Consider the following 27,195-nt stretch of genomic DNA (forward strand, 5'->3'; position numbering starts at 1 on the left):
ATGTACAACTTAAAGACTGGACATCATCATCTTGAATCTCCGTTTCAGAGAGGTTGAGGCAAAGCTGGTCTTAGTATATCTCAAAGGACAGCAGGCATATATAGGGTACTAAGAAATCCATTCTTCTTTTCTAAAATAAACTTTTGGTGCATTTTCATTCTTTAAAATAAGGTAAACACTTGAGAAAGCTTAAGTTAAATTTGTTGAAAGAATTTTGAGTTTTTATAACACCTAACAATCCAAAATCTGAATTGATTTTTAATTATAATTCTTTGTTGTTGTTTTAAGATTTTTTTATTTGTTTGAGAGAGAGAGTGTGAGAGAAAGAGCGAGGAGGAGCGGAGAAGGGGGTCAGTGAGGGGCAGAGGGAGAGGGAGAAGCTGCACCCCCCTGCCCCCGCCCACATGGAGCCCAACACAGGGCTGGATCCCAGAATACTCATGACTTGAGCCAAAGGCAGATGCTTAACTGACTGAGCCTCAGATTATATTTTTTTGTTTTTTAATACCTTTCCATTTTCCACAGAAGATCTGTGGTTGGTACATAATTATTTAAAGATACCTGGATTAATGTAAAAAAAACCGCCAAAACCCCCCAAACAAAAAATGTGGTACTTTCCATTGCTTTGCTATTCTATTTAAATTTTTCACCATGAGATAGCTTCTTGCAACAGGTGAGTAAAAATTTCCATTGTGCCTCTGCTTTGGAGGACACAGTTGTTCTCAGCCAGGGATCTATTCCATATGTGTCTTGTCTGGCTTGAAGGAAAGAACTATTTTTCAATCAAACCATCACTGTTATTCTAGAAATTATGAGAGACATCAAACTTTTCTGGAGGGGATAGGGCTAGGGCAACTGGTAAAAAGCTTCATGAAGAAGATGGAGTTTGAACAGGGCTAGAGGATGAGCAATGTGTGAAAGCTGGCGAGTAGGCACTGCAGACGGGCGAATATCTGATAATGGTCACACATGGGATGTGCACAAGGCTCAGTGGGGGTGTGGAGTTTGCCCTGGGATACAGTGGAGGAGAAGATAGGCTATCCTGGCTGCAGATGGCTTTTGAAGAGCTCCAAGTCCAGCATTTAGAGGAGGGGTTGCAAACTAGCAACCCATAGGCCACATCTGGTCTAGAGATACACTTAGTTTGGCCCCCAAAATATTCAGACATTTGGAGTTCTAATGAGGAATTCTACGAAGAATCTGGATTACTGATGGCAGAAGATCTGATTCTCCCCTGGCCTTCACTCCTGGGGATGACCATGAACTAGAGCTGAGGTATAGCTGCTTTGTTTTGATGACAGGTGGACCCTTCGATGACAGGGGGTGTTACAGTTTCCACAGCTTGTAGCTTCCCTGATACTCAGGCCACATACCATGTGCCAGCTGAGGTCACTTGCCCTTCACCAGCACACTGGCACAGTGGTTTTCTTACACTTCATAAATAATTCTCTGTACCCATGTCTCTAGCAGTAGTAGTTAAGGGAGACTGAGAAGAATGAAAGAGAATTTTGTGTGTGGAAGTAAAGAATAGTCCTATTTGTTTAATACTAAATACTCAGGTGTTTTACTCCCTTCTCTCACCTTTCTGGCTCATATAGGAACTTGATTAGATTATTTGAGCTCTGTTTTTGGCATTACACCTGTAGCTAATAAGGATTGTTCTAGATGACATGCTAAAAATAAAAAGCTCTCTCCTATTCCTGACCTCAGATTGCCCAACCTTCAGATTTATTGCACCCTTTTCCCTACATGCTCTTGCCTGCTGGAAGGGAAAAAGAACCTTTAGATTTAACAGAACTGCCCAGAAGTTAAGGAGGGAGTGCAATAGGAAGGAACAAAGAAGACTGGAAAGACAGAGAAGGCTCCTTTTCTTTTTTTTTTTTTAATTTTTTATTTATTTTTGATAGTCACACACACACACACAGAGAGAGAGAGGCAGAGACAGAGGCAGAGGGAGAGGGAGAAGCAGGCTCCATGCACCGGGAACCCGACGTGGGATTTGATCCCGGGTCTCCAGGATCGCGCCCTGGGCCAAAGGCAGGTGCTAAACCGCTGCGCCACCCAGGGACCCCCTCCTTTTCTTTTTCTCACACACTTTGAGTCCCATTTAGAACCTTGTAATTTCTGCAGGGACCATTCATTTAACACAGTCATTAGAAACCAATATATTTTTGTTGAATTATTAACAAAATAAAATATGACTTCACTGATAATTTTCTTTTAGTTTGAAATTTTGACTGCATTTGGAGCTTTTCAGTTGCATAAACTGCCTGTGGTCGGAAGCAAGGGATGAGGGTAAGTGGGCATGAGGCTGCTACTAATATGAAAAACAGGGATTATCTTAAATGTGCATGTGGATGATTAAATGACAATAGTGTATTTTACCTTCCCACTGTATCTTGGATGTGAAACCACATATTGCTTATTAAATATTGTCCAGGCCATGTAAGAGAAGCCAGAGAGAGAATTCTCAACTGTTTTCAAAAAGGAAACATACCAGTTTATGTAGGAACTTATCAAAGTCATTCCTAACTTCGTAAGGTTTCTTGGTAGCCTTTGCCTGGAGTCTGAAAAAAAAAAAAAAAAAACGGTAACCAAACCAATTGTTTTTATACTGACACCAACTAATCACCAACATTTACACAAAATTTAATATGCTGGGTATTTGCCAGCAATTTACACATATTCATTCAATTACCCTTACAACAATCTTATCGAGTAAGTAGTATCACTATCCAGTATTCTAAATGAAAAAGGCTCAGATAGGTTAATTAACCTGCCCACAGCCCTATAGCTAGCAAGTCATACAGGATTTGAACACAAGCAGCGTGACTCAAGCCTTTGATTCAACCACTGTGTGACACTGCGTCCCAGGAGTGCAGCATTCTCGTCAGTGAGATGGTTTGCACAATATTTGCTGAACTGATTCCGCTTGCCTGGCTCCAGTGCAGACTTGAAGGAGTGTCCCAAGGGACTGGCAGGAGAACGATCTGGGGCGGCAGGGAGGGTGGGGGGGTGGAGGGCGCGGATAGAGATAGTGAAGGCTGGAAGCTCACGGAGGAATCCAGGAGTCTATCCTGATTTTTGTCACCAAGTACTCATTCAAGAAATATTTATGAAGGAGTTGGACAGCTGAATTCAGGAGGCAGGAGGAACCTTTGCAGAGATCTGTGGGTGCGGGGAGAGGCAGAGAGGAGTAGGCTGAGGCTTGGACGGGTAAGAACTTGGGACAAGGAGAAAGCAGTATTAGCAAGAGAAACAAAAATGAAATAAAGATATATGGCTATTCATTTCACTGGCAATATTCAAGGGAGACATTTTAAAATTCTTTTTCCTCCATGGAATTTGTAGGAAGTAAACATTTCTGAAAATTCCCAGTGTTCTTTGCTAAACCATGAAGTATAGATTAGCCCACCCCCCCACCCCCCGCGAGGCATCTTCTGGGTTTCTTTAGCAGGTAGTGGGGGGCACCCCCTGGGGCGCAGCAGGGCTGGCTCTTGACCACCCCCTGCACTTGTGCTCGGCCACTGACAAATGCCCCTTGCTTATTCTCTGCTTTACCTCTACCAATTTTATCTCCTCCACTGGCTTTTCTCCCCACTAACGATTACCCTCTGGGCTCTCCTCCTGCTTTTCTCAGATCTGGCTTTCACAATGTGGGTCTCTTTGTCATAGTCCTATTGAGACACACTCCAAAATATCTCTGATGTCCTTTCTCGGTAACACCCTCTTAGGATCTCCTTGAGATGGGTGTTGGACTCAGACTCTGGTTCCATCTCACTTTGTTAGAATCAAGCCATCTTTGGACTCACCCTTTTAAATTTACAGCACCCCTCTTTCTTTTTTTAAATAACAGTTTTATTGACATAGGTCTCATACCATAAAATCGACCTTGTTAAAGTGTACAATTCAGTGGGTTTTTTTTGTGCACTCACAGTTTTGCAACCACCACCACTCCCTAACCCCTGTCTTTCTGCTTGCCTTTCCTTTCCTCTCCATGAGTATCTCTTCTTTGAAGATTACAGATAGAAATGTGTATGCTGTGCCTATAGATTTAACAGGCACATGAGATTGATATACGAAGTATTTTCCCCTTTTTTCACCCACAATGTCCCATTGCATAAAACATATTTGAGCACTTCTTGCAAATTACTCTGTCCTACATTCTTCTGTTATATTCTCAGTGATGAGAAATCCTATACCATATAGATTTGATTTTGGGGAACTTGTAAAAGTCACCCGGAATCAGATCTTTCTTTCTTTTTCTTTTTCCTCTTTCTTTTTCTCTTTCTTTCTTTTCTTTCTTTCTTTCTTTCTTTCTTTCTTTCTTTCTTTCTTTCTTTCTTTCTTTCTTCTTTCTTTCTTTCTTTCTTCTTTCTTTCTTTCTTTCTTTCTTTCTTCTTTCTTTCTTCTTTCTTTCTTTCTTTCTCTTTCTTTCTTTCTTTCTTTCTTTCTTTCTTTCTTTCTTTCTTTCTTCTTTCATTTTTTTTTTTTTGAGAGATAGTGTGTGTGTTGGGGGTGTGGGGTCAACAGGCAGAGGCAGAGGGAAGAGAGAGAATCCCAAGCAGGCTTCATGCTCCACACACATGGGGCCTGACATGGAGCTCAATCTCACACTCTGAGCCCATGACTTGAGCCAAAATCAAGAGTTAGATTCTTAGCCCACTGAACCATTCAGGCGACCCTGGAATCAGATCTTATAATTTAAGTATCGTGAAGAAGAAATATGAGTGATAAGATATTTGGTGAAAAGAGAGAGAAGATTCTAAAGTAATGAATTGGATTTTCTCATGACTGGGAAAATAGCTTTTTTGTTTTTATTTAAGATCTTATTTTTAAGTACTCTGTACACACAACATGGGGCTCAAACTTACAACCCCAAGATCAAGAGTTGCATGCTCCACCAACTGAGCCAGCCAAAAACTAACTTAAAAAAAGACCCCTGAAGTACAGAGCATACATATAATGTGACATTAGTTTCAGGTATACAACATAGTGATTTGCCATCTCTACAGGAAACTAGCTTTTTAAGTTCCAAAATAGTAATTAGAAGATGAATGGCACACAGCTGTGGTCTTCCACAGATGCTTGTTTGAAGGGCTGCGCTCATCCCACACATTCTTTTGCATGTGGGTATGCTAGAAGTAGTTTAGTCTCAATACTTTATATTTTTCCTTTTTATACACTAATTTATAAAATAAACAAATTAAATGTGCCCCCAAAATGTTTGTGTGTGTAGGGGCAGAAGGGGAACAAAGAACTAGCCCAAGGGAGGCCAGCTGAACAGCTTGTTTTTCTAGTTTCCATCTTCCTGAGGGCAGGGCATGGTTATGGGTTTATTTTTAAAAGGCCTTGAGCTTAAGTACTATAGCTAGAGGAGTAAAAGGAGATGATGATGATGTTTAGCAATTAATTAAATTAGCAGAGTAGTTGGTTCTGTGGACAAAGAAGGTCAAAATGTTATTCCTGATGAAACTGTTGAGTAGAAAATCCCTGCAGATATCTGAGTGGATGTATTTTTACATAATAAACCCATTTTAGTTTTTTGTAGCACAGTTGTTGAATTTAAATGTTTAATGGGTTTTTATTAAAGATTATTTATTTATTTATTCATTTATTTATTTATTTGAGAGAAAGAGAGACTGAGTGGGAGGGAGAGAGATTCTGAAGCAGACTCTGCACTGAGCTCAGAGCCTGACAGCAGGGCTTGATTCCATGACCACGAGATCATGACCTGAGCCAAAACCAAGAGTCGGTGGACACTTAGCCAACTGTGCCACTCAGGTGTCCCTCAATTAAAATGTTTTTAATCACTACAAAATTGAATAAGGAACAAACCTATCAAGCTCCTTATCAATTCTTTCTTGCCGCTGTCTTAGGAGTTTTATTTCTTCATTAATTCTGTGCTTTTCTCTATAAAAATAAAAATTTTGAGTTAAATTTTAAAATAAAGCAGGATATCAAATTGGGAAAGAATAAATTAATAATTGCTAACTTCTACATGTCAGTAAAAGTCCTTTATAAACCAATTCTTCAACATCCCCACCCTATGTACTACTTGGTGAGAGGAATCCCCCAGAACATTCCCTGCTATAAATACATACCAAATTCATCACTCAAAAAAAAAAAAAAAAAAACAAAAAACAAAGACATCACTCATGACACCTGAGTATGGTTTGGACTCCACCTCGCTGCTTCAACAAGGGCCCTCTCACAAAGTGTTCATACTGGTTCTTTGCACTGAGCACAGGAAATCCAAGGGCTGTGTGTGTGTGCATGTGTGTACATGTGTGGTGGTGGTGGGGGGACTGGAAAGAGATGGGAGGGGAATGGCCACACTTGGTAACCCAAGGATCAAACTTTTGCCCTGCCTGCTGGATAAGACCTTACCTGGTTACTCTTCCATATACCCCTTTCTGATGTATTTGATTGTGCTTTCCTTAATACTGCCCCAAATGCCACCCCAGCTCCAGAGAACTCATACTGCAAACAAACCTTTCTGTTCTTCCATGGCTGTGCTCGCTTCGGCAGCACATATACTAAAATCTGTTCTTCCATGGCTCATCTTTGTAAACAATCAGTACTCCAGTCTCTATTTTCTGGAGCTCTCTTCTGGTCTTTCCATGCTGGGGTGCATGCCCCCAACCACAGCACAGCAAGGGTTTCTTCCTTCCTTCAATCCCTGACACTTGCCATGGCTCTATGGCTCCAACATACATCCTTGACACTTACCGGAAAAGAAACTCCAAGTCTGTTAGACACTCAGAAGTGACTCTCCTCACTGGTAAAATAAGGAGCTAAGTGTAGCTTATTTCTATGGTTACTTCCAGCTCTAAAAGAGTTTAAGATTTTATATTTAACAATAAGGGGGCAGCAACTTACATCCGAAAATCCTTTTCATTCCTTGCAAATTGTCTTTTTGCTTCTTTTATAATATCACGGTAAGTTGGAGCAGGTGGTGTGATAGGCTTATGGTTAAGGAAAGATTTTTAGTTAGGAACATCTGGGAGAGGAGGACAGTAACTGTCACAAGGAGACTGAGCATGCTGTCTGGCCTGGGCTTCCCAGTCATGAAGGGTCTCAGTTGTGGACATGAATATTACATCTGGAGATATTTGTAATATGCAAACTGAAAGAAGACAGTGCTCATTAGACCACATTAAACTTGTGCCCATTATCTGGACTACACCACCCACAATGCACTGGAACTTAATAGTTTCATAAATTCTGCAATTGCCTTTTTTTGTGTTTTTTTTTTTTTGTGTGTGTGTGTGTATAGATTAAAAGCAGCAATTTGTTAAATGTAAATATTAAAAACATACCAAATTTTTGTAACCCTTTTAAGGCATTTCTTCATTTCTACATATACTGAGAATCTCAAGGTCTCTTGATCTCTGGAAGGCTCTGGAGGGGACTGGCAGAATACGTTGGTTGCCTTCAGCTGGTGGCCTCTGCTAACTACAGGAAAGAAAGATGCTAAGTAGAAGGTGTAAGTGTGCTGGTCATGAGCCTGGGGCTCTTATCCCACTGTTTTGGAACAGCCTGTGGTTGTGCTTCTAACCCTGGTCTTAAACCCACATTCCTGACTGACAGAGCAGACGCTTCCCTTCTGAAACAGCAAACAGCAATCAGCAAATGACTCCAGGAGGCAGCCCTCAGCTTGTGTTAAAAGAAGACCTTAGCCTTACTGGTAGACCAGGAGCTCTTAAATCTCTGCGATCGACTGTCCCTGTACGGCCCCACTCCCCCTCCTGAAGCACACTTCAGTATCACCTCTGTCTTTCTCTGAATGCAAATTTATGGTCTATTTCAAGGCTGTCTTTGATGCTCATTTTAACCTTATTTATGCGGTGTAAGAATGTTAGGAGAAGGGCATCCCTGGTGGCCCAGCGGTTTAGCACCACCTTCGGCCCAGAGCGTGATCCTGGAGTCCTGGGATCGAGTCCCGCGTCGGGCTCCCTCTATGGAGCCTGCTTCTCCCTCTGCCTGTGTCTCTGCCTCTCTCTCTCTGTGTGTGTCTGTCATGAATAAATAAATGAAATCTTAAAAAAAAAAAAAAGAATGTTAGGAGAAGCCCAGTGGATTTGGTCCATGGAGTGGGACCACATAGCTACTTATCTTTCTTATCTTAACTTCCTGAGTACTGTATCTCAGTTGAGGTAACCAGAAGGAAAAACATGAATGGCTCCACAACAAAGATGCTCACAATAAGCTTGAATAAAATTTATGTCTTTCCTACTAAGCTCTAAACTATTCAGGAATTATCTTCAATCACTTAAAATTTGAACATCAGAGTCTAGAACCAAGGATAAGAACACCCAATTTTCTGTGCACTCTAGACCACTTTCTCAGCAACACCAGAAGAGATAAATTCTCTGGTCACAGAATCTGTTTAAGCAGGCTTTTAATAGCATCACTGACTATAGAAGGAAGCAGTGCTGACAGCAGAACACACTCTTCCCTACCAAGCCTGGAGTTTAAGAGAGTCGGGGTGAGTATAGTATTCTAAAGTGGATCAAAATTCTCTGAAATAAATTTTAGAGAAGCCTATTTATTGATAAATTCCAAATTTCTTTTTCCCCTGAATCATATCTACGTTTTAGAGTAAGATTTTCTTTAAAGAAAGAGATGAGCCTGACTTCACTGTTTACTGTCACAATGGCATACAGGATTTTTAAATTTATTTTATTTTTTATTTGTTTACTTTTTAAAGATTTTATTTATTTATTCATGAGAGACACACACAGAGAGGCAGAGACATAGGCAGAGGGAGAAGCAGGCTCCCTGCAAGGAACCCAATGCAGCACTCAATCCTGGGAATCCGGGATCACACCCTGAGCCAAAGGCAGACGCTCAACTGTTGAGTGACCCAGGCATCCCTGAACTTAGGATTTATTTTTTTTAATTTTTATTTATTTATGATAGTCATACACAGAGAGAGAGAGGCAGAGACACAGGCAGAGGGAGAAGCAGGCTCCATGCACTGGGAGCCCGACGTGGGATTCGATCCCGGATCTCCAGGATCGCGCCCTGGGCCAAAGGCAGGCGCCAAACTGCTGCGCCCCCCAGGGATCCCTGAACTTAGGATTTAATGGAAAGTTGATTTGTACTGTGTAGGTGAAAATCAAATCGCTGCTTTGACAGCATCTGGCACCCCCAGGAGGCAGACCAATAGTGACAATTGCATGTATACAGGATGAATAATAATTAACTTCAAGGACTCATTCAAGATACAGTCTTCTTCAGGGCAGCATGTAGCAAAATTGGGAAGTCAACAAAGTGTGTGTCTCTGGTGTCCTTTACTCATCTTCTCTCTTGGTGCTCTTCTTTCAGTACCCTCTTAGCTCTTGGTCTCTCCTTGGCTGGCACTCACAGGCCATTTCCCAAAGATTATAGAGGAAGTGCCATCCTGGAGATTGAGCTCTGGTTCTGGCACTGAGGTGAGCACTCATCATCTAGTACCATGGTAGCCAAAGTAGTTAACCAGGCTGACGCTCCTTTTCCTTGTTTGTAAGGGGTGGGCGTTTAGTTAGATGGTCATGTGGCTCCTGTCCCTATTCTGGTTTTCTATGAAATAGAATATGAGCCTTTTTAAGTTTAGAAGTTTAGACTCATCACTAAAATAATGGCAAAATGCTCAGAGAGTGTGGGATGGAATTTGAGATTTTGCAAAGGAATGAAGAAGAATTTGTTGAGTAATAGGAAGGATATGGGAGCTGGATGAAAGATAGGGAGGAGGGGGGAGAAAATGTGGCTAGGGGAGTCTGATATGAGACTATCATATGTTTAATACCTGGGCCCAGGATATCATTGTATCAGCACATCTGGTTCATCTGGTTAGCCCACTTCTTGATTAGTATATTAGGCATGTGGTTAACTAAAAGACCTCAAAGATATTGTATCTGAGGTGGTGGTAAGGAGGTAGGGCAATAATTGGAAATGGAATGGAAAAAGAGAAGTTAACATTTGTTGGATATCCAACATGGACCATGCACTGTGATGGGATCTTTACAGTATTTCTAGAATTCTGCTTGAGGCTCTTGAGACTGGTGTCTTTGCTTACATGAAAATAGTTCTACACTACACACAGTCCTATTTGTTGCACGGCAGAGGACATCCCAGGAAGCCTCTTCCTGCTCAGAGCCTCATTTTGGACTGGATTTCTATTTTCAGTGTGCTTCTACTTTTTTATTTTATTTTTTAAGATGTATTTATTTATTTGAGAGAGAGAGAGAGAGTGAGTGAGCACATGCATTGGTGGGGGCAGGGGCAGAGGGAGAGAATCTCAAGCAGACTCCCCACTGAGCATGGAGCCTGATGTGGAGCTCAGAATCACCACCCTGACATCATGACCTAAGCTGAAATCAAGAGTTGGATGCTTAACTGAGTGAGCCACCCGGGCATCCCAAGTTTTCAGGGAGCTTCTGAGGGCAGTGCATCTTACTTTGGGACAGGCATTTCATAGTAATGTAGGTTATATTTAAATAGTAGCTGTGACTGAACAACTAATGTATCAACTGGAATTTCCTGTTTTCAACCGATTGTTCTGTCAACCTATGGTCAGAAACACAACATTGTCTTCAGGAATTACAGACATTAATGGGTTCTGATCACACTGTACAAATTACCTTGTCTTTAGGGATCTTCTAAATGAATTAAATGTCCACATAAGCTATAGTTTTCTCTTGATATGAATCAAGCCTGAATGAAGTTTCCAAAATAAAACTTCCATAAGCTGGATCAAAGTTACTTTCAAATTTTGGCTTTGAGATTTCATTCCACATAAATAATATTTTTGACTATTCAGTAAATGACAACTTTAGGGATAGATTAGTACTCAAATCTAAAAGAAAAGTAATGAAAGCCTCACTTTAAATAAAGCAGACAAAAACTAAACCTCACAAAATCTCATTTTGACAAGTGTTTCAGTAAGACTTAAAAAATATCACTGTGTAATCATTTCTCAATATACATAAGTCAAATCATTATGCTGTAGACCTGAAACTTATACAATGCCATATGTCAATTATATCTCAATAAAAATAAAAAAATATTACTGGCCAAAGAATATAATAGCAGAATTAATGTAGTCAAAGGAAAAGAAAAAAATTCTCTCAGAATTTCACTTTCCCAAAAAATAAAACTATTTTCATTTTTCTAGGTGCCTTTTCATTTGTCATGTATGAATATATATTTTATGTTATTTTTAGAATGACATGGTTGCTTTCTTTACCCAACTATCATAATTTTCCCATACGTCCAGGCTTTGTAGTCATTATTTTAATGTTTGCAAAAGATTTCAGAGTAAACACTCTGAAGTGTGTAGAGGGGCTCTACGGTCCTGATGCAAAAATTTTGCTGTTTTTTTTAATATGAAATCTCAATTTCTCCTCTCTCCCCCAATTGTGTTTTCCAGTATGACATCTCCCAGCCCCACTCTCCACCTTCAAGTCTAGCAAGGGAGGCCTGTGTCTCTCCATACTCAAGTCTGTCTGGGTTCTGGGAAAAGATAGCCCTATTCTTGCTTACCTTTGGAGTGCTTTGATGCTAATGGTCAAGAAACGAGATGGTAGTTCTGTTCATTATGTAAGCAAGAAGCCTGCAATTTCAGTTATGCCAAATTTCCGCCTTTGGTTTTTTTCCTCCTTTGGCTGTCACAGACTGTGAAGAAGTCCAGCAGCTTTAGTAGAGAAGGCTTAGCAATCTTCCTAAATATCTGAAGAGGTTCAGACTACTTTTAATATCTGTCTTACTTTTCTTGCTACATCTAGTGACTGAGACCCTAAGATCTTTTCCTGAGTGAAAATCACAGAAAGTTCAATCTCACAGAGTGATTAACACTTTCCTAAAGTGCACATAGTCTGGAGCTGCTGAAATTTAATTTGTGTGCAGCTATTTCCTGGTAATATTTAATTTCTTTCTCAGAGTGCCGGTCAGAATTTTGAAGATTTTATCCTTCTACAAAGCTATATTGTGCTCTTGACCATGGTTCCCACGATGAAGCATTTATGAGTGAGACGGTGCTTGTCACTCTGAACTAATTGGATTTTCTTCCTTGGACATTCATTATATATAATTGGCATTAAGACAAAGAACTAGGTTTTATTTTCTATAAATTTTTAATTTTGAACATATATCATTAAAATGAACTGGGTATGTACATTCTTTATAAAGTAATTCTCATTGCCCACAGAATTTGGTCACAGTTGTATATTTGTGTTGTGTAATAGGGTTCTGGGCTATATGATGTTGGTACTAAGACCTCAGCATTTTCTTCCACTGTTCAATCATGATGGTTTTTAATAGACTTCTGTTAATGTCTGTTAATGAGTATCCTAATTTTTATTCTCATCAGATACATAAAGTCATCAATTTTTCCTAACTGTAGAAAATTAGAGTACTTAGAGCTTACAAATTATGAAGAATGACTATATTTTATTCCTTGGGGATGACTGTGGCAACATGTTTTCCAAATCCGCTGTCTGAATTGACCTCACACTGTGTTTTCTCATGCAATGCAACACGGAGTTTACGCGGCAAACCACTAAATGGAGAAGGAGCCATTTGGGTAGAAATAAAATGGTCCTGTTCTGGGACTTCACAAGAGCTGTGGTTGGCATATGACATACTAAAACCTGGAGACATCCTAAAGGCCTCAATTCAGACTCTGAGGTCTTTGATCTCCCTTTAGAAACACGGGGTATTCGTGAAATAAAGGACCTTAGAAATTGCAGGGTTCAGTTTGATTATAATATAGATGAAGAAGCGAAGTCTTTTAGAAAGGAAGTACCTTGCCTTTGAGAAGTTGGGCACGTGTGAGACTCAGGAAAAGAATTTCCCAGAGGCAAATTTTGCTTCTATCTGCCAAAAGTACTATCCTAGAATGAAGCTGCAGGAGGCCTTGCTGTCTAACCCATACCCCTTAGATATATTCCTCAGAGTCTCTTTAGAATTGCTAATGAGATGACCAGGTTAGGACCAAAGTATCCATTCTACACATAATGCTATTGTATAAGAAATAAACAGAACCCAAGCAGCAAACAGTGGCCACAATCTCCTCCTTTATACTCCAGCATTCATTTAATTCTTAATCCTAAAAACTAAATTCTTAAAATAACTTAGCATGTGGCCCAAACTGATCTTAGAACAGTTATCTTCTGTTTACTGCTTACTTCTGCTTATGGTCCAAATATTTTAATGTTAGATTTGCAAGAATGCCAAACATCCACAATAGAGCCGTATACCCATAAATGTTTTTAAAAGTTATTACTAACCCCATATGCCTTATTCCATGGGAGACAGCGCCAACTGTTGGAATATCACCCAGATTTCTACATGGCTTGGTATTGTGTGTAAAATGGGGGTTTTAGTAAGTTTCATTATTTAACATATCATTAGAAGCAGTTTTGTAGCATAGTCTAGAAAATTGAGGGAATAGGGCTACCAAAAATATTAATGCAGATTTAATGAAAAGCATTCAACAAACTTGCCAGGGCTTTCAGTAGGCATGGAGACACGAAGATGAGTAAAACGTGATATTTGACTTACAGGAATGAGTAGGAACGAGAAATAACAACAGGCAGTTTTTCAGGTAGAAGACAGAACTATAAAAAATAGGCATAAAGACTATGACAATCTAGCAATCTGTTCTGCTTCAGGGCAGAGCTGCCTCCAATCGGATGAGGGTGCTCCTCTGTGCTGCTACAGCAACTTGGGTCGGATTCTGTGACTGATGCACTTCCTGTCTTTGCAGCTGGATGGTTCAGCACCTTCATAGGAGCAGCTGGTATGGAAGGAGTATTCAGGGGGTGTTTATTGTTCTTGGCCTCCTGAGCAAGCATTCTTACTGATCTTTCCATGTAGCTGAATCATAGGCTTCATCCTGAGAAGCCCAGTCATCATCAGAAAGTTAATTATATTTTGCTATATTGTTTAAGAAATCTAGGAAGTATGATATATCTTCAAGGAAAATTTTCATAAAAATGGTTAACATAAATTTTGGTGCCGTAGATGGTTGGCTCTAGTTATCTGGAAAACTTAGTTATGGTAACAGTTCACTACCTAAGACTGATAAACAAGTTGTTGATTTATAGAGATTCCATAATTTTTATAATTTATGCCCCTGAACAGACAGCTCTGGAGGGAATTCAGCCATCCTCACTATTTCCATCAACCCCTCCTGCACTCACGAAGCTATTCCAAATAAATATACAAACTGTGGATTTGCTTTGCAAATACGGTGCCTTGCTTATAACTGGATTCAATATCTAAACTAGAAATTCTAGAGACCCTACTCTCCTGAGATGGGCCAAACTGGATTATTAGTAACAAAACAGAAACGAATACATGTGAGATAACCACCAAAGGAGTCCTTAAAATATGCAGGCCCTAGCTCTAAACTAGGATAGGGTTTCTACTTTCAGAGACCCTGGAGCATCTCTTAAGATCACTTGGTGCCGTAAACTGGCAGTAATTTTTATGGGGTGAATGCAAAGTAACAGTGTGGATTTTGTCTCCTTTCTCCTTTGCCTGGCCACCTTCTATGAGGAGAAATAGGTTAGGTGAACACAAAATTATAATCTAGTCAATTTTTATATTTAATTGAGATACTGCTTTTTTAGTCTTAAATTCTAAGCATTTGAAAAAGCTATGGCTTTTCCACCTGATTTTTTTAATTGACCAGTAGCACATATAGCAAGAATATATTTTTTCCCCAATGGTTGAAATCATTTCAACTGTTTCAAAATGAAATTTTCTTCTCTTATTTGATATAAATTGGGCATTTGTAATGTAATTTATAATAAGTTAATTTGTAATAAGTTAAAGAAAAGCCTAAACCCTAACTCTTACTAACTTAACTCTCCAGGATGCAAATCCCTTCTGCTCCACAACCCCCACCCTCTTAACTTTCCACTGAGCCAGGTTTATAATCTAAAATCCCAATTGTGGCTAAAAAATTGATACAACCCACTCCCTGGAACCTGATTACCTAAGGCACTAAAGTCTTCTATTTATTTCATTAGTTAAATAACAAGTTTGCTGAATTGTGGTTTCTATCTTGTGCATTTTATTAAAAGAAAGGAAAAGAAAAACCCTAATGAGAATGTAAACTGAGTCTATAAGAAAGAAGGGCTGGCTGGATCTCACAAACAATTTTGTAATTGTCTTTGGCTCAAGGCGGCTGCAAAATGCTTACAATACACATACTTAAGTCATGTAAAACAAAAACCCTTTGTTCTTCAAGTTCTTTTATAAAACCATGATGTTCATTTTAAAACCCCCCCCTTCCATGTTTTTAAAAACTTGGCCTACACTCTGGCAGGGTTTGCGAAAGGAGGAAACTTAGCAACCTACTCGACAAAGTTTAGAATAGCTTCAATTAAAAATCATCTAAAAATAAAAATAAAACCTCCTTCTCTGAGAGCAAAATTTAAATCCTTGTATCATTTATTCTACTATGTTCTATTATATTTTTCTGCTTATAAAGTGCTCTATTAAATAAGTCAGATGTATTTTTTTTTAATATAAAAACTAGTCCTATAAGGAGTCCTTGAGAACCTAGCAGGAGAGCTACAGGTTTATTCTGATAACTGATACAAACTAGCATCGATGGGAATGAAGTAAAGTCCACGGATCAAATATCTGACCGTCAAAAGGCAATCACAGAATTTTATATAGGTCTAGGTTATTCATAAAGTCTTGACCTGGGAGCTTGTAAAGAGAGTGGTAAGCTTTCTTCTACGGATTGAAGCCATTAGGAACAGTGCAAAACTCTGCATGATGCTAAAAGTAGTTATCTCTGAGCAAAACTAAAAATTAAGTAAAACTAGGATAAAGGGGAAAAATCCAACCCCAAAAAGCAAAAGATGAGGGGAAATCCAATTTTGATGGATGGATGAATAATGAATGGATGAATAAATAATATGTAATCTTAAACCACTAAACTTCTAAAATTAGAAGGCTGCAAATGGCAAGGCAAAAGCAAGTTCTGTGTGTTCCGGCTGTGTTCACTTCAGCAGCACATCCACTGTGTGTTCCGGCCGTCTGATATCCCAAGGTGACATCTCAAGTTCTGTGAATAGATTAAACTTTCCTTCCTACTCAAGACAGTGCTGCCCACAGAACATTTTTTGTTATGATGGAAATGTTCAATATCTGCCCTTGTCCAACAGTCACACACAGAGAGTGAATATGTGAAATGAGACAGTATAACTGAAGAACTGTATTTTTACTTTACTTAATTTTATTAATTATTTTTAAAAAGGATTTATCCTGGCTGAGGGGAGAGGGAGAGGGAAAGAGAATCTTGAGCAGACTCCCTGCTGAGCATGGACCACCCCTGACATGGGGCTCCATCTCACAACCCTGAGATCATGACCTGAGCTGAAACCAAGAGTTGGACACTTAACCAACTGAGACACCAAGGTGCCCCATTAATTTTATTAATTTTAATATAGCCACACATAGCTATTGGCTAACATACTGAACAGTGCAGTTCTAAAATTATGATAAACATAATAAATACCCAACTCTATGTTCATATGTCTATTTCTTTAAATCCTGCTCTAAATAGTATATATTATCATTTTATATAATATTGTAAAATATCACATGCTAATGTTGGTTTTCTAACTATATGTTTATCTAGTTAAAACCATTAAGTTTGTTAACCTCTTACTTGGAGAAGTTATCAAAGGTATAAGAACAGTGAGGAAAAGAAAACCACCATTTATGGGCTAGTTCCACAAAACTGGGTATACACAGTAAGAACCAATGGTCCACCCTTTACATTACCTTCAGAATGCTCCTGAGGGCGCTGTGACTTTTGCCCTTTTCAGAGTCCGTTTTCTCACCTTGATAGTTCTTGCACCTTTTGTCTTATATAAGCCCTTTTATTTTTTTAAGATTTTATTTATTTGAGATATGGATTGAGCACCAGCAACGGGAGGGGCAGAGGCAGAGAGAGACAAGCAGGCTCCCCGCTGAGAAGGGAGCCCCACCCGGTACCCATCCCGGGACCCTGAGATCATGACCTGAGCGAATTCTCAATCCACTGAGCTACCCAGGTGCCCCTGCCTTATATAATTCCTAAGACTTGGGCAACTTCTCTCTTATTTGCTTCAGGGTGAGTATGTCTTTTCCTTTCCTAATAGTACTCCCAAGGATATGGGAGCCAAAGACAGTGAGCTGTCTGGGCTCTTACCATAACCCTTGATGGTTGTCAAACTGATGTTGGTAGGTGCCTCTTCTGCTTCAGTGCATGTCTATGCTTCTGACTTGACTCTTTGACTCCAGTTTTCCCAATTCTACTCCCTCCTGTCTCTTTCACCCTTCCAGTGGGATTTCCCCAAATCTTAATCCTGGATAATGCAGATACATAGACTTGTGGAAAGGAAGCAGACTCACCTTTGGTGCTCATTTCATGGAAAGAGCAACCTGGTCAATCTTTTTTTCCAGTTAAGCTTCTGTTAAAGATACCTTTGTTCAGTACTTAAGCACTTCACTTATGTTTCAATTGTTGCTCTGATTGCTTCCAGAATAAGCAAAAAATTACCCATTTCTCTGAAGATTTCATACTTTTCCAGGTAAAGGAAATGTGCTTCCTTGGACATTTAAAGTGTCATCTTTCTTAAAAACCACTGTGCTGCAGCTTTTAGACATTGAGGATGGGGAAGAACAGAAATTGTTCAGGTAAGCATGGGAGGAATGCTAGAAAAAGGCTGTATCTTGGGTAGAGCCAACAAGCTTGCAGACATGGACATCTGTTAGACAATAAATTACCTGACAGCAGAGATGATAGTCATCTCTGCAGCACATAGCATATCACCTAGGACATAGATTTTCCACAAATCTTGTTAAACAAGACATAAGAAAGTCTTGATCTGGAAGCAGGTAATGAAGGCATATTCAGGTAATGGGGCCCTTAAGCAAGACCCTTAAGCAAGATTTGAAGTATCTGGAAAATAGCAATTAGAACAGGCAACACATCTAGAATCTAAAACAAGGATTGCAGCAGGAGAGGAAATCCAGGCAAAGGGCAAGAGTAGAGATAAATAGGTGAAAAGGAGAGATTGCTGATAGGCACATCCAAATCCATTGCATGAAACAGGTCTGCCCACATGCATCACATTTCCCCATAAAAGTGTATTGTCAAGGCCATAACTCTTAGGCACTTCCATGCTGCACAATTCATATATAGATCACAAGATTTTGAGCTTTAAATGTCTTCTAAACAAGCAAAAATGACTACCAGATATGGGATTGTTGGTCTAATTCAGCATTTAACCACTCCTGCTTCTAGATCATAGTAAGATCTTTCCTTTTTTTTTTTAAAAGATTTATTTATTTACTTATTCATGAGAAACACAGAGAGAGAGAGGGAGAGAGAGGCAGAGACACAGGCAGAGGGAGAAGCAGGCTCCATGCAAGGAGCCTGATGTGGGACTTGATCCCCGGTCTCCAGGATCACACCCTGGGCTGCAGGCAGCGCTAAACCACTGTGCCACCGGGGCTGCCCAGTAAGATCTTTCCTTAGGAAGAAATAACCCTAGAAGATGTGGGAAACCATCTGCCAATTCTGCCCAAACTCTTGCAGCAAGTAGCTCCATTTTATGGTAGCAAATGAGCCCCACAGTACAATGTTGAATTCTTTAAAAATGTAATTCCCATACACTTTTTCCCCTCTGTTTCCATTTAATTGACTATTGAGGATCCAGAAGAAAACTAGTGAGCAATCAATGGGTTGCCTTCTCTGTAATGGTGATTGCTGAAACCAACATTGTTCTCCCTGTGTTAAGTAATACTGGGAACAAACATACTCTCCTAGGTGGGTTTTTGAAAGCAGGCTAAGAAATGGAGATCAGTGTGCAGGTTTATTAGGGAGTGCTCTTGGGATTAACATTTCTGAGTTATAAGGGAAGGAAGTAAAATTAAGCAGAGAGAGGGATCCCTGGGTGGCGCAGCGGTTTGGCGCCTGCCTTTGGCCCAGGGCGCGATCCTGGAGACCCGGGATCGAATCCCACGTCGGGCTCCTGGTGCATGGAGCCTGCTTCTCCCTCTGCCTGTGTCTCTGCCTCTCTCTCTCTCTCTCTCTCTGTGACTATCATAAATAAATAAAAATTAAAAAAAAAAAATTAGGCAGAGAGAGAACTTGAACTGTGATAATAGTCCCACTGGAAGTCTAAGCTGACCTATGGGGAGTTCCAAAGCTGGGATGACCCTTCAGTATTGTTGGGATAATGTGATACATTAGTCAATGGACGTGGGCTGCCTTTGAAAGGGGGCATGGTACAGTTATCTATTGCTGCATTAATAACTCTACACTCAGTGGCATAAAACAACAACTGCCATTTGTTATTATTTCCATAGTTTTGGGTGTTGACTGGGTCTTTCATGTAGTTGCAGTCAGGTAGTGGCTGGAGCTGGAGGCATCTCAAAGGCTTCCTCACATGTCTGGTGTTTGATGATGGCTGTGGCTCAACCTCAGCTCTGGCTGCTAGTTGGAGCATGGCCTCTCCATGTGGTCTGATATCTTCCTCAAAGAGCAGTTGTTTCTAGGAGCATTCCAACAGCAACAGCAGAAGCATTAGAGCGGAGGTTGTAAAGCCATCTATGACCTGGCTTCAGAAGTCACACTCCATTGGTTGAGGAAGATATAAACGTCTGCCCAAATTCAAGGGGAGTGGACATAGGTCCTACCTCTTGATAGTATAAGTGGCAAGATCACATTCTAACAAGAACATGTAGGAAGGAAGATACTGTTGTGGCCAGTTTTGAAAAATATAACCTGCCCTAGGGCATGACATTGAGTGAGGCCACTATCATTAAATGACACAATCCTTGTAAGGTATTAGCGACGGAGGGCTTTCTGCCATAGTAATCCCCCAGCAGCCAAAAAATAAGTTGCTTTTGCTTTTTCTGGAAGCAAATCTGGGTTTTCAGAGCATCCACCATATATATTTTCCTGTCCCAGAATTTTTTTCCAGCTTTACTGAGATATAGTTAACATGTAACATTGTGTAAGTTTAAAGTTTATATCAATATGGATATATTGATTTAATACACTCCTATGCTGTGAAATAATTGCCATAGTACCACGAGTTAAGAACTCCATAACCTCATATAATTACCATTTCTTTTTTTGTGGTAAAAACATTTAAGATTTATTCTCTTAGCAACTTTCAAGTACATAATACAGTATGTTAACTATAATCACCATTCTATACATTAGATCTCCGAACTGGTAACTGGAAGTTTGTATCTTTTGACCAGCATCTCCCTATTTCCCCCAGCCCCCAGCCCCTGGCAACTATTCTGCTTTCTGTTTCTATGAGTTTGGGTTTTTTAGATTCCATATATAACTAATATTATACACTACTTGTTTTTATTTGATTTCTTTTACTTAGCATGATGTCCCTAAGGTCCATCTATGTTGTTGCAAATGGTAAGATATCCTTCTTTCTTGTGGCTGAATAATATTCCACTGTCTATATACCCATCTTCTTCATCCATTCATCCACTGACAGACACCTATATCGTTTCCCTCTCTTGGCTATTGTGAATAAGGATGCAATGAAAACGTGGTTGCCGGGAAGCCTTTGTGGCACAGCGGTTTAGCGCCGCCTGCAGCCCGGGGCGTGATCCTGGAGACCTGGGATCGAGTCCCAAGTCAGGTTCTCTGTGGAGCCTGCTTCTCTCTCTGCCTGTGTCTCTGTGCCCCTCTCTCTGTGTATGTCTGTCATGAATAAATAAATAAAATCTTAAAAAACGTGATTGCAGATATCTCTTTGAGATCCTGTTTTTGTTTCTTTTCCTTATAAACCTAAAAGTAGAGTTATTGGGTCATATGGTAGTTCTATATTTAACTTAAAAAATGTTTTTTTAATATAAATTCTAGTTAGTTAACATACAGTGTAATATTACTTTCAGCTGTACAATATAGTGGTTCAACATTTTTATACAATACCCAGTGGTCATCAAAGCACATTCCTTAATCCCCATCACTTATTTCACCCATTCCCCTACCCACATCCCCTCTGATAACCTTCTAGTAACTATCAGTTTGTTCTCACTAGTTGAGTCTGTTTCTTGGTTTGCCTCTCTCTCTCTCTCTCTCTCTCTTTCCCTTTGCTCATTCTGTTGGTTTTTAGACTCCACATATGAGTGACATCCTATGGTATTTGTCTATATTTAACTTTTTAAGGAACTTCCATATTGTTTTTCATAGTGGTCGCATCAATTTATATTTCATCAACAGTGCATGAGGGCATGAGGGTTCCCTTTTCTCCACATCCTAGCCAACACTTATTGTCAAATTTTGTCGTGTTGATAATAGCTATTCTAACAGGCGTGAGCTGATATCTCACTGTGGATTTGATTTGCATTTTCCTAGTGATCAGTGATGTTGAGCACCTTTACATGTACTTGTTGGCCATCTGTATGTCTTTGGAAAACTATTTAGTTCCTATACATATTTTTAATTGGATTTATTTACTATTGGGTTGTCTGAGTTTCTTTTACATTTTTTATATTAACCCCTTACCATATATATATGATTTGCAAATATTTTCTCCCATTCTGTAGGTTGCCTTTTCATTTTGTTGATAGTTTCTTTTGGTGTGCGGTTTTCAGTTTGATGTAGTCCCACCTATGAATTTTTTGCTTTTTTTGCTTGTGCTTTTAGTGTCAGATCCAAAAAATTGTTACCAAGACCAGCATCAAGGAGCATTTTCCCTGTTTTCTTCCAAGTGTTTTACAAGTTCATGTCTTATGTTTAAGTCTTTAACTTATTTTGAGCTAATTTTTGTGAGTGGTGTAAAATAGGCATCCAATTTCATTCTTTTGCATTTGATTTTCCACTTTTCCCAACACTATTTACTGAAGAGACTATCCTTTCCCCCATTTGATCCTCTTGTCAAATATTAGTTGACTGTATATGTGAGGGTTTAGTTCTGAGCTCTCTATTCCATTCCATTGGTCTATATGTCTATTTTTATGCTATTAAAACACAGTATACAGAACAATATACACCCAATGTGTTGTATATTTTCATATGGTTTCATGTTACTAATTAGCATTCTTTTATTTCAGCTTGAAGAACTCCTTAAGGCCAGACTAGTAGTGATGAACTCCCTCAGATTTGTTTGTCTGGGAGAGTCTGTCTCTCATTTCTGAAGGACAACTTTGCTGAATAGAGTATTCTTGGCTGGCTTTTTCTTTCTTTTAGTACCTTGGATATATCACCCCAATTTCTCCTGGCCTATAAAATTTCTGCTGAGAAATCCACTGACAGCCTTATGGAGATTCCCTTGTAAGTTACTAGATTACTTGCTCTTGCTGCTTTTAAGATTCTTTTTGTTTCCGATTTTTGACAGTTTTAAAATGATGTGTCTTGGAGAAAATCTCTTTAGGTTGAATTTGTTTGGAGTTCCATGAGCTTCATGAACTTGGATATTCCAAATCTCTCCTCAGAGTTGGGAAGTTCTTAGTCATTAAGAGAGCCATTAAGTTCCTTTCTTCCTTCTCCCATTTTTCTTTTGGAACTCCATTAATTCTCAGATTATTTCTTTTGATGGTATCATACAGAACAAGTAGGCTTTCTTCACAGTCCTTCCTTCTTTTTTCTTTGTTCTTCTCTGACTGGAATAATTTTTAAATTCCTGTCTTCTACATCACAGATTCTTTCTTTGCATTTTGTTATGACCTGTATTGCATTCCTCATTTCATCATTATATTCTTCAGCTCCAGAATTTCTGTTAAATTCTTTATGATTCCTATTTATTTGTTAGACTTTGCATTTATTCATGTATTGTTTTCTTGATTTCATTGAATTATATTTCTGTGTTTTCTTGAGTTTCCTTAAAATAGTATTTTGAATTCTTTATCAGGGAAATTAAGATCTTCATGTCTTTGGGATTGGTTACTGGAGGATTATTATGAACTACTGGTGATGTCATGTTTCCTTGATTCTTCACCTTCCTTGAAATTTTATGTTGCTGTCTGCACATTTGAATAAGCAGTCACCTCCCCTAGTCTTTGCTAACTTCCTTCAGGAAAAAATTCCTTCCATCAGCCCTGCTAGGGATTCTGAGGCTTTCTCAGACCTTCTATGGATACATCTGCTCCATGTTTCTTGCTCCCCTTTGTGGCAGAATTCTTAAGCTTGTGTGCCTTCTCTTGATCCTGTAGCATACCAGGGCAAGTGCTAGCAGTCTTCCTTTTGTTTTCCCAAAGGTGGACTAAAGCTCAAGTTAGTGGTCTCTCCTTGAACCACAGACTTGGGCTGGCACAGGTTTTCTGAGTGTGCTCACCAGCCACATGCCAAAGCTTGCTCTCACCATTGCCATTTGGAGCATGCACAGGGAGCTGACCACAGGGTGTGAGTGTGTGTGTGTGTGTGTGTGTGTGTAAAGCAAATGAGTACTAGGCAGGTGGAAGTGGTCTACCCTTGGGCTGGTTGGGAAGATGTGCGGGTGAGGTATCTAACAATTTGTGCGCAGGCTTCTTGACAAGTCTATGACACAGTTAATAGAATCTACATCCTTTTAATCCCCTTTGAGAGTCTTCTCTGCCACTCTTCTAGTCTCTTCTTGCTCCCCAAGTCATGCAGCTCATGATTCAGTGATAAATGACAAATGGGGTAAGAGAGAAATGGGCCTTTCTGACAACAACCCACATAGTTAGGAAAGCTGAGTGCTCATTTATACACATTTTCTCTCACATGAGAAATCACAGCTAAGAGGATCTCTCTTGGCCCTAAGCTATGCCACCTTGGTGGAGGGGTGAACTCAAACTTTTCTTACCCTCTCCAGTGTGTCCACACTCATATATATATAGGGGAGTGTGTGTATGTGTGTGTGTATGTGTGTGTGTGTGTGTGTGTTTCCTTTCTATACTAGAGCTGGAATTTCTCCTGGACTTCCACAAAGGCCCTCTAGTTCATAGGTGATTGTTTTCCAGGGGTTCCAGACTGTAGCCATGAGGGGCCAGAGTTGGTTCACAGGCCACTATGGGGCCCATAGCCAGAACTGAGGTCTGTATACCTATTATCTGATACGCTCAGGTCCCCCAGTTCTCTTGGTGAATGGTGCTGCTCCCACAGTTCCCCACAAAGGCACTCTTGTCTGCAGTTGGAAGTCTAATTGTTATTGTTAAGAGGAGGTAGAAATATGATTGAGGAATGTCTTATTTAGCTGTCCCTGTGTTAAAAAGTTTGGGAACACACATATGTTTTTGTAATCTCTATATTTAATAATGCTGAGAATAAGAATAAAAATACCTTAGCTACTTGCTCCAGTAAATGCTTTCTTCTGAAAGAAAAGCCTTGACCCTGTTCTAGTACCTTGCTTATGAAAACTCACTTCACTGGGTCCACCAATCCAATTAACACTGCCCAATCCCAGGTCATTCTCTGCCTTGCATAGCCCAACTGAAAATCATCCAACTTAGGCCCTAAAACCTGGTAAATATCATCCCTGAATTTACCCATTATGAGACATTACTGAAGTTCTTTTAAATTGACATACTTTTTTAGCTTTACTTGGTCAACTGGTTATTCTGGTGGCCTTTTAGGGAAGCTGAAGCTGAGAATGAGAAAGTCTATACTCTGAAGAACTTGGTTCTACAATGAGTTGACAAAATGAAAATATTGCCATTTCAGGAAAAAACTGAGTTGTTTACTAGTTAGGCACTGACATCATGGAAAGTAAAATTCTCCAACAAAATCATAAATTTCAGAATTCAAAAAGACTTGAAATTTACCTATTCCAATCCATCTGTTTGATACAGATGGAGAAGAAGCTAAAATGTGGGCTCAAATGAAATTTTAGACACTCCTTCAATGCAACCAAGGGTTTTTAGATTCCTCTCTACTCCCTTATCTCCTACCTTTGTTCTCTTTCTTTCCCCAGCCCTACTATAACTTTTCCCCATATTTCCTCTTTGCAAACAACTAGAGGAAATATCAGTCTTCCATCACGTTTTGGTGGAGGGCGTTTTGCCACAGGGCTTCAGGGCTGGGTGTTCTCAACAAAAATTTATTTTTAAAAAACTTCCCATTCCAGGAAGCTAACATATGGTTTCTATTATCTGAAAGGTCTCATTAAAAGATAATATTGTCATACCCACACCCCTAGTTTTGAAGCTGAAGGAAAGTGAGGGTTAAAATTTGGGGGTATAATTTCATAAATAATGGAACAAACTTTCTAGACGTGTAGGCCTTCCTAACCATTTCACCCTGATAATTCTGTAAGGACTGAGGGAAAAAAGTATTTTATGTATCTTTACAAGAAAAATAACTAGGTGGGAGGGTTCTGGATTTTTTGAACATTTGTCTTTTAGCTAATTTATCCTTTTAAAAATGTGACTAACAGCCCTTAGTATATGCTAATTACTTGAAATGTCAGTGACTTGAAATGAAAAATATATTTGATAGTAATTTTAGTAACAACTGACAAGTTGTTATTCACATATTAGTGAGGGAAAAAAATCTATGTATGCACATATGACAAAGGTTATTGGAAATATTTTTATAAATAAAAGTGAAAAGAAGTTGCACATGGCTCTAAAGAGTTTCCCACTGAACTCTTACTGTGTGAAAATCGAATGTTATGCAGAGCTGGTGACCTTTCATGAGTCTCAGGATTTCTTCCTTTTCTTTTTTTTTTTCACTGTTGACTACTTGCTTCTCCCACATCATAGATAATTCACAACAGATGATTTCTTTGTATAGCTTTTATTTTTATGTTGGTTTAAGTCTTGCTGTATCCCACATTATTTTCAATTGTACAGTTTTAACAATCGACCCCTGGACAGTTTTTACATGTTAATAAGTCTATATACACATATGCATATGTGGTGATCAGAGCATGACCACTTTGTAGTAACACAATGCACTCTTTATGATATTGCAGAGTTCAGATTTTTTTCTAAACTACAACAAAATGTGAACGTTCTAAATTCATGTTAGAAATATGGATTCTGTCTATAGACTTTTCTTTTTAACAGGACCCACACATAGGTAGAGCCTATAGACCTTCCTTTTTAATAGAATGAGACACAAACTACATCACACAAACTACAGACTACACCAATATTGTGTTCCTGAGGTTTCTTTATCTTGTAAAAAAAAATAATTTGTATTTCACATGGAAAAAATATCAGGCTTTCAGGTATTTTTTTTTGTTGGTCTACTCTCATGATTCCACACAGTTTAAAGACATTGCATATTCAGCTCTGAGTCCTTGAAGTAAAAATTTTTGCCATTTTACTCATAACTGTAATACTAAGTGATCAAGTTTAAGAAATATTCAAAGATAATTCATAAAAAAGATTTTTAAAAAATATTTTATTTATTTATTAGAGACAGACAGAGAGAGAGAGAGAGAGAGAGGCAGAGACACCGGCAGAGGGAGAAGCAGGCTCCAAGCAGGGAGCCCGACGGGGGACTTGATCCCAGGTCTCCAGGATCACAACCCCGACTGAAGGGGGCGCTAAATCGCTGAGCCACCGGGGCTGCCCGTAAAAAAAAGATTGAAAATTTCTAAGAAAGTTTATTATTTTCTTTATGGACGTACATTGAAAAATCCTGTCAGAATCATGAGCACCCCTGTGAAGCACAATTACATTTGTACCCTTCCTCTTCCTTTCCACAAACATCTCTAGTTCTCATTATTTATATCTAAATTCTAAAATATTGGACAACAAAGCAATTTTCCCTCTTATGACTTTGGCAAGTCACTCCACATCAGAAGAAATATTACTTATAATGTTAAACTTATTTTTAAGTGTATCTGTTCTAAAAGACTTTGATTTAAAAATTACATAATGATCAAATATGATATTACTCTGTATTTGAGCTTAAGAAAGTGTATCAAAAAATATCTCATTAAATAAAGGATTTTGAAATAGAATGTGCATGGTCATGTAATCTTACATGTCTGGAGAAAAACTTCTAAAGTAATTTAATGCAGAACCAATTGTAGAAATTTCAAATAACTATTCTCAAATAAGAGGGACATTTCATGGTATCCTTTCTTTTTTATCCTCTGTTGACTTCTCTGCCTTTTACCACCCTTGCCCCAAAACATAGGTGTGATTATCCTTAGAAGACTAGAATATAAAAAAAAAAAAAAAAAAAGAAGACTAGAATATACTTTTATCTTCTTCTGGAGCTACACAGTTCTCCTGGGTAAACAG

The 27,195-nt window shown here is 39.1% G+C and overlaps 1 protein-coding gene across 4 annotated transcripts in view; it reads right to left on the reverse strand.

Annotated features, from left to right (window-relative positions):
• The window catches only part of FAM227B (family with sequence similarity 227 member B), a 189,284-nt gene that overhangs the window by 979 nt on the left and 161,110 nt on the right, over positions 1–27,195 (reverse strand). For all 4 annotated transcript variants that reach the window (XM_049104142.1, XM_049104139.1, XM_049104140.1 and 1 more), the window contains 3 exons: positions 6,883–6,959; positions 5,839–5,913; positions 2,498–2,567 (listed from right to left, as the gene is read on the reverse strand). In XM_049104142.1, the coding sequence (XP_048960099.1) occupies positions 2,498–2,567; positions 5,839–5,913; positions 6,883–6,959 (222 nt within the window). The remainder of the gene's footprint in view (positions 1–2,497; positions 2,568–5,838; positions 5,914–6,882; positions 6,960–27,195) is intronic.

Source organism: Canis lupus, chromosome 30 (genome assembly GCF_003254725.2).
Source record: "Canis lupus dingo isolate Sandy chromosome 30, ASM325472v2, whole genome shotgun sequence".
Taxonomy (NCBI): domain Eukaryota; kingdom Metazoa; phylum Chordata; class Mammalia; order Carnivora; family Canidae; genus Canis; species Canis lupus.